Source organism: Staurois parvus, unplaced genomic scaffold, assembly GCF_062004578.1.
Source record: "Staurois parvus isolate SC_StPar_1 unplaced genomic scaffold, SC_StPar_1.0 ptg000147l, whole genome shotgun sequence".
Taxonomy (NCBI): Eukaryota; Metazoa; Chordata; class Amphibia; order Anura; family Ranidae; genus Staurois; species Staurois parvus.
The window spans coordinates 5,868,699-5,882,219 of NW_028317943.1; the positions used below are offsets into that span (position 1 = coordinate 5,868,699).

At 40.1% G+C, this 13,521-nt stretch overlaps 1 protein-coding gene across 1 annotated transcript in view; it reads right to left on the reverse strand.

Annotated features, from left to right (window-relative positions):
* Positions 1-3,034: 3,034 nt before the first annotated feature.
* Positions 3,035-13,521, reverse strand: part of PRICKLE1 (prickle planar cell polarity protein 1) — an 86,039-nt gene continuing 75,552 nt past the window's right edge. The window contains exons 3-8 of the mRNA XM_089674001.1: positions 12,667-12,780; positions 9,920-10,057; positions 8,773-8,976; positions 8,132-8,318; positions 7,003-7,866; positions 3,035-5,020 (exon numbers count right to left, since the gene is read on the reverse strand). Of these exons, the coding sequence (XP_089530127.1) occupies positions 4,158-5,020; positions 7,003-7,866; positions 8,132-8,318; positions 8,773-8,976; positions 9,920-10,057; positions 12,667-12,780 (2,370 nt within the window). The 3' untranslated portion in view covers positions 3,035-4,157. The remainder of the gene's footprint in view (positions 5,021-7,002; positions 7,867-8,131; positions 8,319-8,772; positions 8,977-9,919; positions 10,058-12,666; positions 12,781-13,521) is intronic.

Here is a 13,521-nt window from a genome sequence, read left to right on the forward strand (position 1 = left end):
CTTCTGTGTAGGCATTAAACAGTGAGGGTTTACTGAAAAATTTGAAAAAAAAAAAATAGAAAAATAATTAACTAGTGAAGCTGATTTCTCTGTGCATAAGAGGTCTATCACCTTCAGAAAATGGCTCAAAAAGAAAGATTCAAGGAGAAGAGCAGAGATATGGGTGCGGCACCCAAAAAGGGGCATGTCTTCAAAAGATTGCCAGTGTCCAATCACACAAAACATACATATAGTAGCACTACAGCCCTCAAATATGGTTTTGTAGAATTTGTCCAGCAGCAGGACAATTTGACAGCAGTGACCATCTTTATGCAGAGACAAGACATGCATTTTTTGTTTTATAAAAAATTAGAGCTTCAAGATGACCAGTGACAGACTGTTTTGCACCAGCTTTGCGCTGCCCGCAGCATAGCATGGCCACTTCGTCTCCCCAGAGAAGGAAGGAAGATTCACACACAGCTATAATCCTTTGTTTGTGATTGCTCTGTGCTTGGGAGTAATCCACTCAACTACCTCCTCTAAATGTCTTGACTAGACTGGCTTGCCACTCTGCCTATGGAAATGCAGAATTAAGGGTCATGTCTCTGCTCTATTTGACTACACCACCATTTTGTCATGCAGGACCTGCTTGTAAAGTCAATTTCCCCTTATTCACTCCATGCTCAGCACTGCTACAACTGCCTTTAAGCATACCATTTTGTTTTTGTCAAGTCTATGCCTAACTTATTTTACTATGCGTATGGGGGGGTGCAGTGATTGTGGGTGGTAGCTTAATGTGGTTTTGGTGCACACTGTATGTAATTATTTTGTGATGACATAGGGCTATCAACCGCAGGCAGTTGCAAATAAACTCAAGAACAAGATGTGAGGGAAAATTATGCACTTAGCACCCACGGTGTCTCTGGGGCCTGACAGAGGAAATCTGCAGATCCTGCCCTACCTTTAGCACAGAACATGGTTTTAAGAATCTTCTGACCAGCTCCTGGTACAGCAAAGCATCCACAGTCATGGGGCAAGGGACAAGAACCTTAACTACACTGCTACTAACATTTACCTAATTATGGATAGATGTGAGAAAGGGATCAGGAGGCTGAGGATCAGCTACAGAGGACCTCTCTCTAGGTGATCAGGTCCTACCATGGCCTTCTGATGCAGGAGGTACCGGCTACCAAAATAAAGGAGGCTGAAATTCCTATGACTCCTCCAAACATCTCCTACATTGATGCAAGAGCACAATCTGGCCATCTGTGGTATTACTAATTACAAAGTCAAGAGAAGGGCCAAAGAGACGTCCCTCAAAGGCTTAATGGGTCAGATTCTGCTTGGGCACAGGATCAGCATCCCAGCTATGCACCCAAAGTGCTCTGTGCATCTGTAAGGACATCAGCCCAGACATAAGCTTAGATGTTTGTAACAAACCATTGCAACTAAAGCAAAAAACTCCAGGCATTTGTTCCAGTCACTCTATAAAACAGAGGCTGACCCCAGTAGGAAAAGGTTCCTTTTTTGAGATAATCTACTCATTCTGACACAGTTCAGCAGATTTTAAAAACACTGCCAACACAGGACAGAGGGCCAGACAAGTAAATTCAAACTGGGATTTAAAGAGACTGTCTGTGAGTTCCTGAAATTCCAAAAGATGATCACAATCCTATCCAGCTTAGTGGTATTTCTCCTAAGATGGGCCACTGGTGTACCCACAGTAGGAACAGACCACCTATTTATGAATTCACAATCAAAAAGGAAAAGTTGCAACACTCAGTAGGATGTTTCCAGTCTGCATATAGGAAGGACTCGAAAAGGTGTAGTGGAAAGATCTTTTCAGCTGTAGGAGCTTTACAAAAACAAGGCTTAGATAAGCAGGCTAACCCTCCAGATGCAGATTAATATGCACCTCAGCAACAAGGTTTGAGACAATTCCCTGCAGATCAACAGCAGGAAACTGCAATGCCTCAAAAAACAGACTGTTTGGACTCTGAATCTAGGTAAAAAAATGGTAATGTGGCAACAGGCCTTGTTTGATTTAAGAGCTCAGCAGGGTCACAGACTCTACAGGGGATGACTCTGGTGTACCAGGAGCTTAGAGCTTCTGTGGGTAGAATTCCCCAGTAGCTGAGCTCAAACAGCCAAGAAGTCTGGAAAGGACATACAGGTCCCTGTGGACATGGGGGAGGCCTCAGCCTCGCCCAACAAAGCTGAGGAAGACCATAAATATGATGCCTCTAACAATAGGGGTCCCAGATTACAAGTGCTGGTTCCTTCAGGGGACACTGGGTAAACACCCCCAGAACCACTAATGGATCATGTGCTGATGTCATGCATGGCAGCAGGACTGTTCTCTGTGTTGCAGATAAAAAATCCTATGACGCAAAGAGGGCTTGCAAATAATAGATACAGCGGACCTGAAGAAAAAAGTGTCCAACCTTTTAGGACACTAGTCAAAAACTGAGGAAGGGTAGTTGGGGTGGGGATTACAAGGGGGTCTGTCCCAACCTCTTGTAGGAGATATTATACCCAACTGTTTCTGAAGTACCGTGTTCTCATTTGACAAGAAAAAAATCTTAACCCCTTCACTCTGCCGCCTCCTGGCCCTAAGAGTTTCAGAAGCTGGGGGGCGGAACGAGCGGGGTTTAGGGATCATGAGACTGCCGAGATGCGTCTTTACGGCGATCACATGATCGGGAAAGGTCCCGATCGAAAGGGGACACCGGAACCTTTCCGTGAGTACCAGACATGTCTGCTGGGAGCGCGCAGGGTGCGCTCTCTCAGCACGTTTTCTTTTTAACAGAACGTAAATGTGCGGCCGCTAGGCGTCTAGGCCCAGACGCCGGGAGGCCGCACATTTGTGTGCGGCTGGTGTGAAGAGGTTAAACATCTGTTCTCGACATTACCTGCAGTGCTTGTCTTCATTTTGCAGTTTGCCATTTCACAGGCCTGCACACTTAGTGGGACCTGAATAAGAACTGAAAATGTCCCTATTGAGTTACAAGACAAAACCAAAAGGAAGGAATGATGGAATGCTTATTAAACAAAATGGGACTTTATCTATATTTTTATTCACAAAAGTGTCAATATTTTAGAATTATCAAACAAGTGACCTATGGTATCTAAAAACATGTTAAGACAGTCTGTTGTTGCAGAATGAAGAGAATGGTCTTCTACTAGTCTCTGGCTTATAAATAAAACCTACAGGTTACACAGGTGTATAAGAACTTACACCACTGCAGTGCCAAATACAGGACCAAAGAACTTAGGAGAGGACATATTCAAAGACACGGTTGCTGAATACTGCTGGGTATTGCTTTCTGGACTGCTTGTAAATGGCAACTGGGTATTGCTTTCTGGACTGCTTGTAAATGGCAACTAAAGAGAAAGCAAACAGAAGCAATAAATCATCTCTTTTGGTGTGCCCCTATACCTTGCAGAGAAGACATAAAAAAATAACATGTTCTGCATTTAACATATACAATATATACATTTATTATTTGCACAGTTAAATTAGGGCTAAATTTGTCTGAACATAAATAACTTGCAGCTAAATACTCTACACTTAGCTTGGATTTAAAGGTTTGCAGGCATAAATACCCGCTATATGAAAAAGTAAGAAGAAAAAAAAAAAAAAAAGGGCTCGGAATCTGGCTAGGTTGAATTGCCATTGACCATCTCTAACAAAAGGACTGTATCTAAATACACAAAGCGTAACCTATGGCCTGGAAGATACAAACTATTAGGAGTAAACATCTCGTTTGCATGAAAATATACCATATTCATGAGTAAATGATTGCTGGAATTGGCAAACATGGGTTTGGCCCACACACATTCTCTCCCTTACGGAGCAAGTTCCATACTTTAGGAGTCTTGGACATGTGTGTGAGGTAAGCATATGGTGCACATTCTAATTTCTAACTTAAGTATTGTGTGTAAAGCGATAAAGAAAGTAAACCTGTACTGTAAACCTGTGATCGTCTAAGTAAATAATCTGCTAAACAAACATTTCCATAGTCATTACACAATGTAAACACCAGCCGGTCAGTTTTGGTACACTTGACATAGCATTAAAAAAGGTATTTTGCAAATAGCAGAACTATAAAATAAAACCGTCTCTCCGGACTGAGAATGTTTTCACAGGAATTCAACTAAGAACACACCTAGGGATTTTAGGAAATGATACAGTTTTTGCCTTTGTGTCCCTTCTTCTTTTTGGATTTAGTGGTCCTTTGGCCAAAATGACTACTAGATAGTGCAGCTGTGGGACTAGGAAGACCATCTGTAAAATATTGGCATCTTTGTGGTCGTGGCTGAGGAATAGGCTGTCCAAGAAAATATCCTTCCTCTTCTGAGTCAGAAGAAGATGAGGAACAGGTTGAACACCAAGAGTCCTCATCATCGCCATACAACCCAAAAAATTTATCCATCAACTGGCTTTGCAGTCCATAATCTGAAGCAGCATTTGTATACTGTCCAAACAGTTCACTATTTTGCATATACGCTTGGACCTCTTGAGGAGATCTGTTCTGAAAGAGTCTGTCGTAATCCTCAGAAGTGTAACATCTTTGTTTTTCGCGTCCTGGAGGTTTGTGGTCTGCTGCAAGATGAAGTGCATTTTCAGAGCGAGACTTCCTATTTTTCCTGCGCCGGTGGTGTTGGTGTGGCCTTTGGCTACTTTCTTCAAAATTGTAAACCCTTCTCCTACTCCTCTCACTCATTGGGGGCTGTCTGATTTCAATGCTGCCATAGTCGCCGTTGTCAATGACATCATCAGAAAATTTGACTTGTGGTCTGGTCTGTGACTTAGACCTTCTCAGTGCCGACATATGAACTGGCTTTTCTTCTGGAAGCGGCTTTTCCTGGCACAGTTCTGAACTTAGGCTTTTCAAAGATTCAGAACTCCTGTTCAGCATGGAAGAGTTGAGAGTGCCCATGTTGCTCATTTTCTCACAGTCCCTTGAGTCCAAGTCTTGGAAGCTTGGATAAGAAAAGTGTGAAGGTCGCGTTTTACTTTCCCCATCAACAGATGCTCCTGGAAAGAAGAGAAACAAAAATTATTTGTAGAAATTTGAAACAAACACAGAGCAAAAAGTTCATCAAATATAGGTAAAATGGGACTTAAACTGACTAAAGCTGGCCACAGATCGTAAGAATCTCAGAGCTCAGCAGGGACCAGAAGAGATTCAAACCATGTATGGGCAAGGCTGACTGTACCCAAGTCAATTTTTACATGTGTTGCTTCATCTATGACTGGCTTTAAGGGGCTTCCCATGGATTCAAATTAGTTGGTAAACTAAAATGGACAAAGATTAAAGAAAACTAGCAATTTATAATCGGATTAGGTTTTGCTTGTGTCCATCAGGGGAGGGACATACATGGTTGCTACAGAAGACTGAAGACCTTTGAATATAAAACAGGAGAAAAAAAATATTAAAACTAAAAGGGTGCAAAATGATTTAATTATATAACAAAAATTTTCTGGTAATCATACTATTAACAAGGCAAGTTTTGCTGCCTGGCAATTTAATTTTTGCTTATGTGTAACTGTGGTGGTGACATTAGATGTAAGACACTTAAATAGGACACCGATGTTAATGGCTCAGTGTATCCTTAAAGGCTCGTGCACGTGTATTATTTTAGAAGTCTTTCTGCTTACAAGAGAAAAGCAGCATTTATGCAACTTTTTCAGCCCAAACGCTCCTCTTCAAAAAACGCAATCATTTTTTTTTTTCTGCCTCTAAATGCCTATAGGTGCATGGACACATAGGCCAACATAGAAGGGCATTTGGAGACAGAACAAAGAAAGATAAAATCTGTGAAAAACAGGTTTTAAAGCTGCAGTGTGCCTGAGGCTTAAACAAGAAGCCATTGGTATCAAAAGGGCAATAAAAATCTAAATCAAATCAATTTTAACATTAGTATATATTACCCTGATTGCCAAGGATGTCAGTCATGTGACAGGTTTTAAATTCTGTAAGCAAACGATTTCCATTGTATTAACCACTTCCAGACCGGACACTTTTACCCCCTTCCTGACCAGGGCAATTTTCAGCTTTTAGCGCTATCACACTTTGAATGACAATTGCGCGGTCATGCAACACTGTACCCAAATGAATTTTTTACCATTTTTTTGAGATAGATAAAGCTTTATTTTGGTGGTATTTATTTACCACTGGGATTTGTATTTTTTTTGCTATGTAAATGAAATGTCCAAAAATTTTGAAAAAAAGTGTTTTTTTAATAAAATTTTGCAAATAAATAATATTTCATCATAAATCTTAGCCAAAATTTATTCCGTTATCTTTTTAGTAAAAAAAAAAAATCCAAATTAGTTTATAAGCAAAAATTATAATTTTTAAACATTTTTTTTTACATTTTTATTTTATTTTTTTATATTATTTTTTATTTTTTTTTTTTTTTTTACATACTGTCACCCTAGCAGTACAGTGTCACCATGGTGACACTGTACTACTTGTGAGGGGTGATGAAGATTTTTTTTTTTTTTTTACACTGATTGCTTTTACACCCATATAGGATGTAAAAGCAATCATTTCTCTTTCTCTCTGTGTGCATTCTTGCACTCATTGAGAAGAACTGAGTGAGCTGTGATTGGTCACAGCTTGTCACATGGTACAAGGCTTTTGTGAATAGCCTTGTACCATGTGACCTCTGTGATCATTCACAGATTTCACACATAGTAAGCAATGATGCCAGAAGTGACATCTTGCTTACTACTTTGCATGTGATCACTGATTGGCCAATCAGTGATCACATGATCGGGACCTCGTACAGAGGTCCCGTCCGACGATCGGTGTTTCACTGTGTCCGGAGCGCGCACAAGCAGGGTGCGGGGAGGCCGTTTATAGACGGCCACCCGACCCTGCAGTGCCACCGTCCGGCCGTTTATATACAACGGCCGGTCGGGAAGTGGTTAAGTACTGCTATGCAAACTTTGTTGGTAGATTAAATTATTAGAAATATTAGAATAAGGCCAAGGAAAACAAAAGTTAGTACCTGTTATATTGGACAATGCCAATGAATCCATTGAATCACGTATGTTTTCAATTTGTGGCTTCATATCATCAGACAAACATTCCAGAGAACTCTTGTACCAAGGTATCTTGTCATGTTTGTAACCAGATGCACCATGCTCTAAATCCAGCTCTTGTATTTTCCTGCTGCTGGCAGGGCCTGGATGACTTCCATATGCCGAATCACCAAGTCCATCCTGTGACTGTGCCCAGTACATATCAGTTTGATATTTTTTACTTGCCAAACTCTGATTATGCTTGCTTCTTTTTAGGTCACTATTCATTTTGACATTTTCAGACATCCAAGGGTCACTAGATCCATTACCTTCAGCAGGCTGCTGAAAGAGTCCTTTCTCACCAAACTTTAAAAGTAACTGAGTCATGTAGTCATCATGCTCAGCCCATTCTTCATGGTCTTCTGGAGTATCCTGCTCATCCCTTCCTTTCCAAAAGTCATTATCAAAACTGGCCCCATGCCTTGATAAGCCAAGGTCATCCATCTTCCGAGACAGAGTATCATCGGCATTTCCAGAAAGGCCAGGAAACTTGTAATTCAGTGCTGGAGACAGCAAGAGAGATTGTCTACATTGATCTGCTGACCTGCTGCTCTTTCCCATTCGAACACTTCTCCTTGATTCCCTGGATCTAGCAGACTGGAAGGCAGAGTCAGAAGAATCTGATGCGTGCATATCCTCTCCCAAACTGCAAGTTTTCGAACAATAAATGCGGCCTTTTTTTGGCAGAAAGGGACAACCCAGAAGTGAAACTTTGCACTGAGCACAACAAAAGCAGCTTTCTGTAGCATGCCAGTGTTGGCCATCATAGGTCATCTGAGCATGATCCACACCTAAAAGAAACATAAACTCAACTTAATCAAAGAATGCTATACAAGACATGACTACTTTACAGCCCATAACTTAACTATGGCAGTGCAAAAGATTAAGTGCTCTTGTACATCATTTGCATTACTTATTTGGAATGCATACAGTTACAAAAAAAAGAAATAAAAAAACGTAATAAACTAATAAATTAATTAGAAGACCATTGTTGCTTTCTTTAACTGTTACAGAATGTACCAAAATTTCAGTGTACAGAAAACTGGCCCAACTTACCTATATGTTCTCCACAGGATTCACAGTACTCTGCATAATGAGATTCAAAGCAACTACAACAGAAGGGGCGACCATCCTTCATTATATATCTCTGTCCACCGAGCACAGTTTCACACTCGTAGCAACAAAAATGCTTCATGTGCCAGTGACGCCCCTCAGCCTCTGTGCATTCATCAGCAAATATAATCTGAAAGAAGAAAAGAACTCATAGGGCATATAGAAGCAGAATTGCAAATGCTGTAACATCAAACCACAGGCAGCCACAAAAAAAACAAAAAAAAACAAAAAACAAAAAAACAACCAAACTATACACTGAAAAATGTGTTTCCAGGTTATTAATTCTAATACAGCTGTACAATTGATTTTAAGTAATTGGTTCCAAACCATTATTAGTACCATATATTAGTCCTAAGGTATTACTAGCACTCAAGACTAAGTAAAGGGATTGAGTACCATATATATTCCAGTGAAATGTAAAACCAAGCTGCCAGCTGTATACATTTTTTAATATACTCAGAATCAGTGTTTAACATGGGCTCAACTTCTACATTGTATTCAAACAGTGCCGAAAGCTTGCAATAAAAGATAACTGCAAAATGAAAAGGTAATAGGCAATTGCCGAAATAAGTAATTTTATATACCTCATCACAGGCAGAGCATCTTGGTTTGAGCAGTTCAGCATGATGCCTGCCACAATGTACTTTTCCATCCTGGTAAAAGTATATGAGATCAACAAGCAGCTCATTACACGTGGAGCAAACAAAACATGCTGGGTGCCAGCATACCCCAGGACCGGCTCTTGAAACAAAAATTCCTATTTCACCACCATTAATCTTTTCACGGCACTAAAGAGGGGAAAAAAGAAAAGAAAAAAGAAAGGAAAAATTACAATATAAACTGTATTTAAACACATTTAGTCTATACCATGTTGATTGAATGTTGGCACGTTTGTTAAAGTTCACATTAAAAGGAAAAATACTACTTCTGACATACAACTAGCAAAGGAATTTAAACACCCATTTAAAATCCAAAGGGAGAAAAGTCTAATAATCCCAGACCATAAACGGATTCTAAACCAAGAAAAATATTGCTGATGTATGTTAAGTAGATATTTAGAGAACCACTTAAGCTGGTTTTCATTATTTGAATGTGGTTTTAATAAACTTAGCCATCTGGCTACAATTTGACACTTCTCCCATAGAGAAAATACACTATTATCCAAAGCCCGCACATACATGAGACATGTGAATGTACACACAGACCAGCTCAGGGGCTTTCTACAGGATATATTTAAGAAAGAAATCAATCACAGGACAACTGCAATATATGGCATAAATAAGCAGTGTCACTTTAATCGGGAGTGATCCTAGATCAAAAGTTAAAATCAATAGTCCCTGCATTTTATTACTAAAACACAAGAGACAATTCATCTTTAACTGGAATTTCCTCAAATCCTCTTTGAAAGACTCTGAAGTTGAAGCTTCAGAGTACCCTACTAGGCATCTGTGGGCACAAGGAAAATACCTTTGCAACAGTCTAATAAAGTTGAACAACGACTTTTCCAGAACAATGACAGCCTTCCCATACCGTCACAGGTTCTTTTCTATTCATAACATTGGCATTAGAGCTCCTTTTTCATAGCAGATTGGTAAAAGAATGAGCAGGTATGATCCCCAATATAAAATGTTAGCAGCTAGATTTATCTTCTGTGACTAAGCAGTGACTCATATTTTGTTCTCTATAATCATTTACACAGACTTGACATAACGCTCAAAGCATGGCACATACCTGCTCACAGACCGCATGCATCGCAGCCCTTGATAGCAGTTTAATATTGCCTCTCCCAAGAGCCTCTTTTTTGCGTTGTGTACTAAACATTATTAATTCTTTCTTCTCCTCTTCACTTAATGCCTGGCAGTACCTCACCTATGGAAACAAAAGATTTAAGTCTTAGCATTAGCAGACACCTAACTGCCACATTCTTACAGAGGTGCAAGCACTCTGAACTACTACTACTAGGTTAAGGTTTAGTCCTAAAATAAAGAAAAAAAAAAATAAAAAACACACAACAGAGAAAAAAACCAAACCTTCTCTATAGTTTTAACATAGTAGTAAACATCACTTGCGGACTTATAATAAAGCTTACCTGTAGGTACAAGGAAAATCTCCTAAACGTGCACCATTTAGAAGATATCCACTATTTTTGCAGCCATTGACATCACTGCAGTGTACTCCAAAGGGACAGCATACTGAGTATACCATCCCTTTAAAGTTCTGTGCCAAGGCCATGGCTCCTGTGCGCATGCGCAGGAGTGACGTCATCACAGCTCAACCATTCAATCAGCCAGAGTCCACGAACCCGGAAGGAAGACCTGTCAACAGTGACCGCTTGCCACTGGAGGGCTTTGTTTTAAGGAAAGTCTCTCATAATGTGCTAGTATGCAGTGCATACTAGCACATTATGACATTACCCTGCAGGGCACACTTTACTACTGCTATAATGAGCTAACTTACCTTTAATGAAGGGTGTCCCACGTGCCCTGCAAGCAACTGAATCCTTTATAAATCTTCATTGCAGGGATGTCTGTCCTTTTCCAGTCGCTCAATTTCTGATGCCGAGGTGTTTGGACCTTTTTCCAGACCCAAAGCTCCTGACAAAGATCTGCCCCCTCCTCAATTTGACGTTCTTTCATTACCATCACTGCCTCCAACAGGTACTGTGAATGGAGGGAGAGAATCCTGTGACTCAGGCTCTCCACCACTCAAAGACTGTGCTACACACAGTGAAAGAAATGAAAGAGTATTTCTAACAAGGAGGAGAAGGACGACGGGTCCTTGTCTGGAGCTTTAACACTGCACCTTGACAGTGGACCCAAAAAGTATTAGCCCTCACAGTGGCAGAATGTCAGAGACAGAAAGAGGTGAAAGTTTCTACAGGAACCAGCTGCCTGCACAATGTAGGACATCTTTCATTACAGGTAGGTGAGCTCGCTAAAACTAGAGAATTTTTTTTTTTTTTTTTTTTTTTTTTTTAAACGGCATAACCTCAGCTTTAAGTGTAAGCATAATCGCAAGTTATAAAGAAAAGGTCATGTGGCTATAAAATGGCACAATTATAAAGTAACTGAGTAAATATATTTACTGTTTGCAACGAGACAAAAAGAAACAGTAGAACAAAACTATAAACACTGGAATTTAAACAGCCTTGTAAACGTGAAGGAAAGAGGCAAACACTTCAAATGCAGAAAGTCCTAAAACAGCTGCTGGACAAGTATCATTTTTAAGACCTATCAGGAAAAGGCTCAACTCTTTCAAACTATTGACCCGAACAATGGGCAGAGCCAGTTGTACTCCAATAGCTGTTCAAGATACTTTTCTGAAAGGCACAAAGAATGAACAGTGGTGAGAAATTATTTTTTGCTTATTTTTGAGAGGTTACAGATCATATGGGAACTCCTGGCTTGCAAAAGGCTTGTATGACTCAAACGGCACTGTATTTGGAGACAAACTTGGACTTCAACAGTGAATTACATAGTAAGCCTTTAATAAAAGGAATGATTTTTGCATGTAAACCCTCATGGCTGACTTATTTTGATAGGAAATACATGGATATTACTCTCAATAGTTTAAAGGGTTACTAAACCCAGGACCCTGCATTCACTATATCTGGTCTCCCACAGTACACAGAACATGGAAGTGCAATTATTTTACTAAATATAAACTAATAAATACCAGAAGGATATAGAAGTCTTGTGACTTATCAGTGTCCAGCAGAGCACATGTAAAAGTTGCAGAAGGAGTTTTCATTCTGCTCTAGAATACAGGAACCCTGACCCTCTGCCTGGACAGTGCTGATTGGCCCTGTGCTGATCACATGCACTCTCTCAAGAAAACAAAAAACCTCTCTAGCAATACACACCAAACTGAGCATGTGCAGAGTGATTCCACACAATAGGTCTTATCAGGAGATAAGAGGGTGGCACTGTAAGAAGGGAAGGATCAGAGAAGTCAGGATCAAAACAGCGTTTTTACACAATATATAGGATTAATCCCTTGGGTTCCACAGTGAGTATAACAAGCATGCTTTACTGCATATACAGATGGATTTTACTGTTGTGGGTTTAGTAACACTTTAATGAAGTGATGTGTAGGCACTGGGCAGATTGATGGTGTATAACACCATGGAATAGATGGTAAAATGGAACCCAAGACAAATTCTGATAGGATGACCACTGTCAACAGATGGTGTTTTGGGGAAAAATTCCTTTCACTTCCCATTAGATCTCTGGTACTGAAAAAGGAGGAATATAACCCCTAATGGAGACACAGACACCACACTGGACAGAGATTCTAACCTTCTTCTCACCATGTCCAAAACCATGTTATTGTGCATAGGTTTGGAAAGGTTCACTCCACATAGGATGTGTTCTACAAATGTGCTTTTTCTTGCTTAAAGGAAACAAAACAAACCCTGATGCCCATCTACATTGTTCAGTATATACAGGGTTTTCATTTAACCATGCTTGCAGTCTTACCTCATTGTCATGTGGAGGAAGCTGGTACAGAAGCTGTTTGATTCGATACTTTTCACCCACGCTGTTGACATAAGGGACTTTTTCTTCAGGCAGACAGGCAAAATATAACTGAACCTGCATGAGAACAATCAACATTATATATTTTGTTGTTTTTTTCCTTCAAACAATGGGCCGCTTGTACCGCTAGCATAAGGAAAGAGAGTTAAATAAAGGTGAAATGGCCAAGAGAAGAAAACAATGTAACACCACGTCTTGGGCAACTTCAGACTTATCTGATAATGAGCACCAGATGAGCTGGCTCAGCACAAATAGAGATGGTCACTTTGCACCCAGCTGCTGAATTGCTCTTCTGGAATGCAACTAGTAGAGACTATTAGGGGGTATCATAAACTGTGCACATTTAATGTGGCAATTATGCCCAGCTCCTCCAACAGTAGTCAACAACTCTATGGAAACTTCAACGTTTTTTTTTATCTACAATTACTCTGCAAAGTGCGAGAAGTCTTCTAGAAAACAACCCCTATAAACAGATTTAATTTGCCTCTTGCATTTTACACATTGGTGAGACAAAAGCTGCTTTGTTGGCTCCTGCTGGTAGGTTCATCCCAAGCCACAGTTTCATTGCTTCCATCTGAGCTCTTTCCAGAGAACCTGAAGTCAACTCCATGGGAGGGGTCACATCTGAACATGTTTCAGCCAGATGCTGTTTCAACTGTTTAACCAATCACTATCTAAATGCCACACTATAGCTAAATCCCAGATATGTGATATACCTTTAAACAAATTATGTAGTCGTAGATGGCCTCTCATTTTACAAGCTGATCTTCCTTTGTCAGCACTGCTAGCAGTGAACAG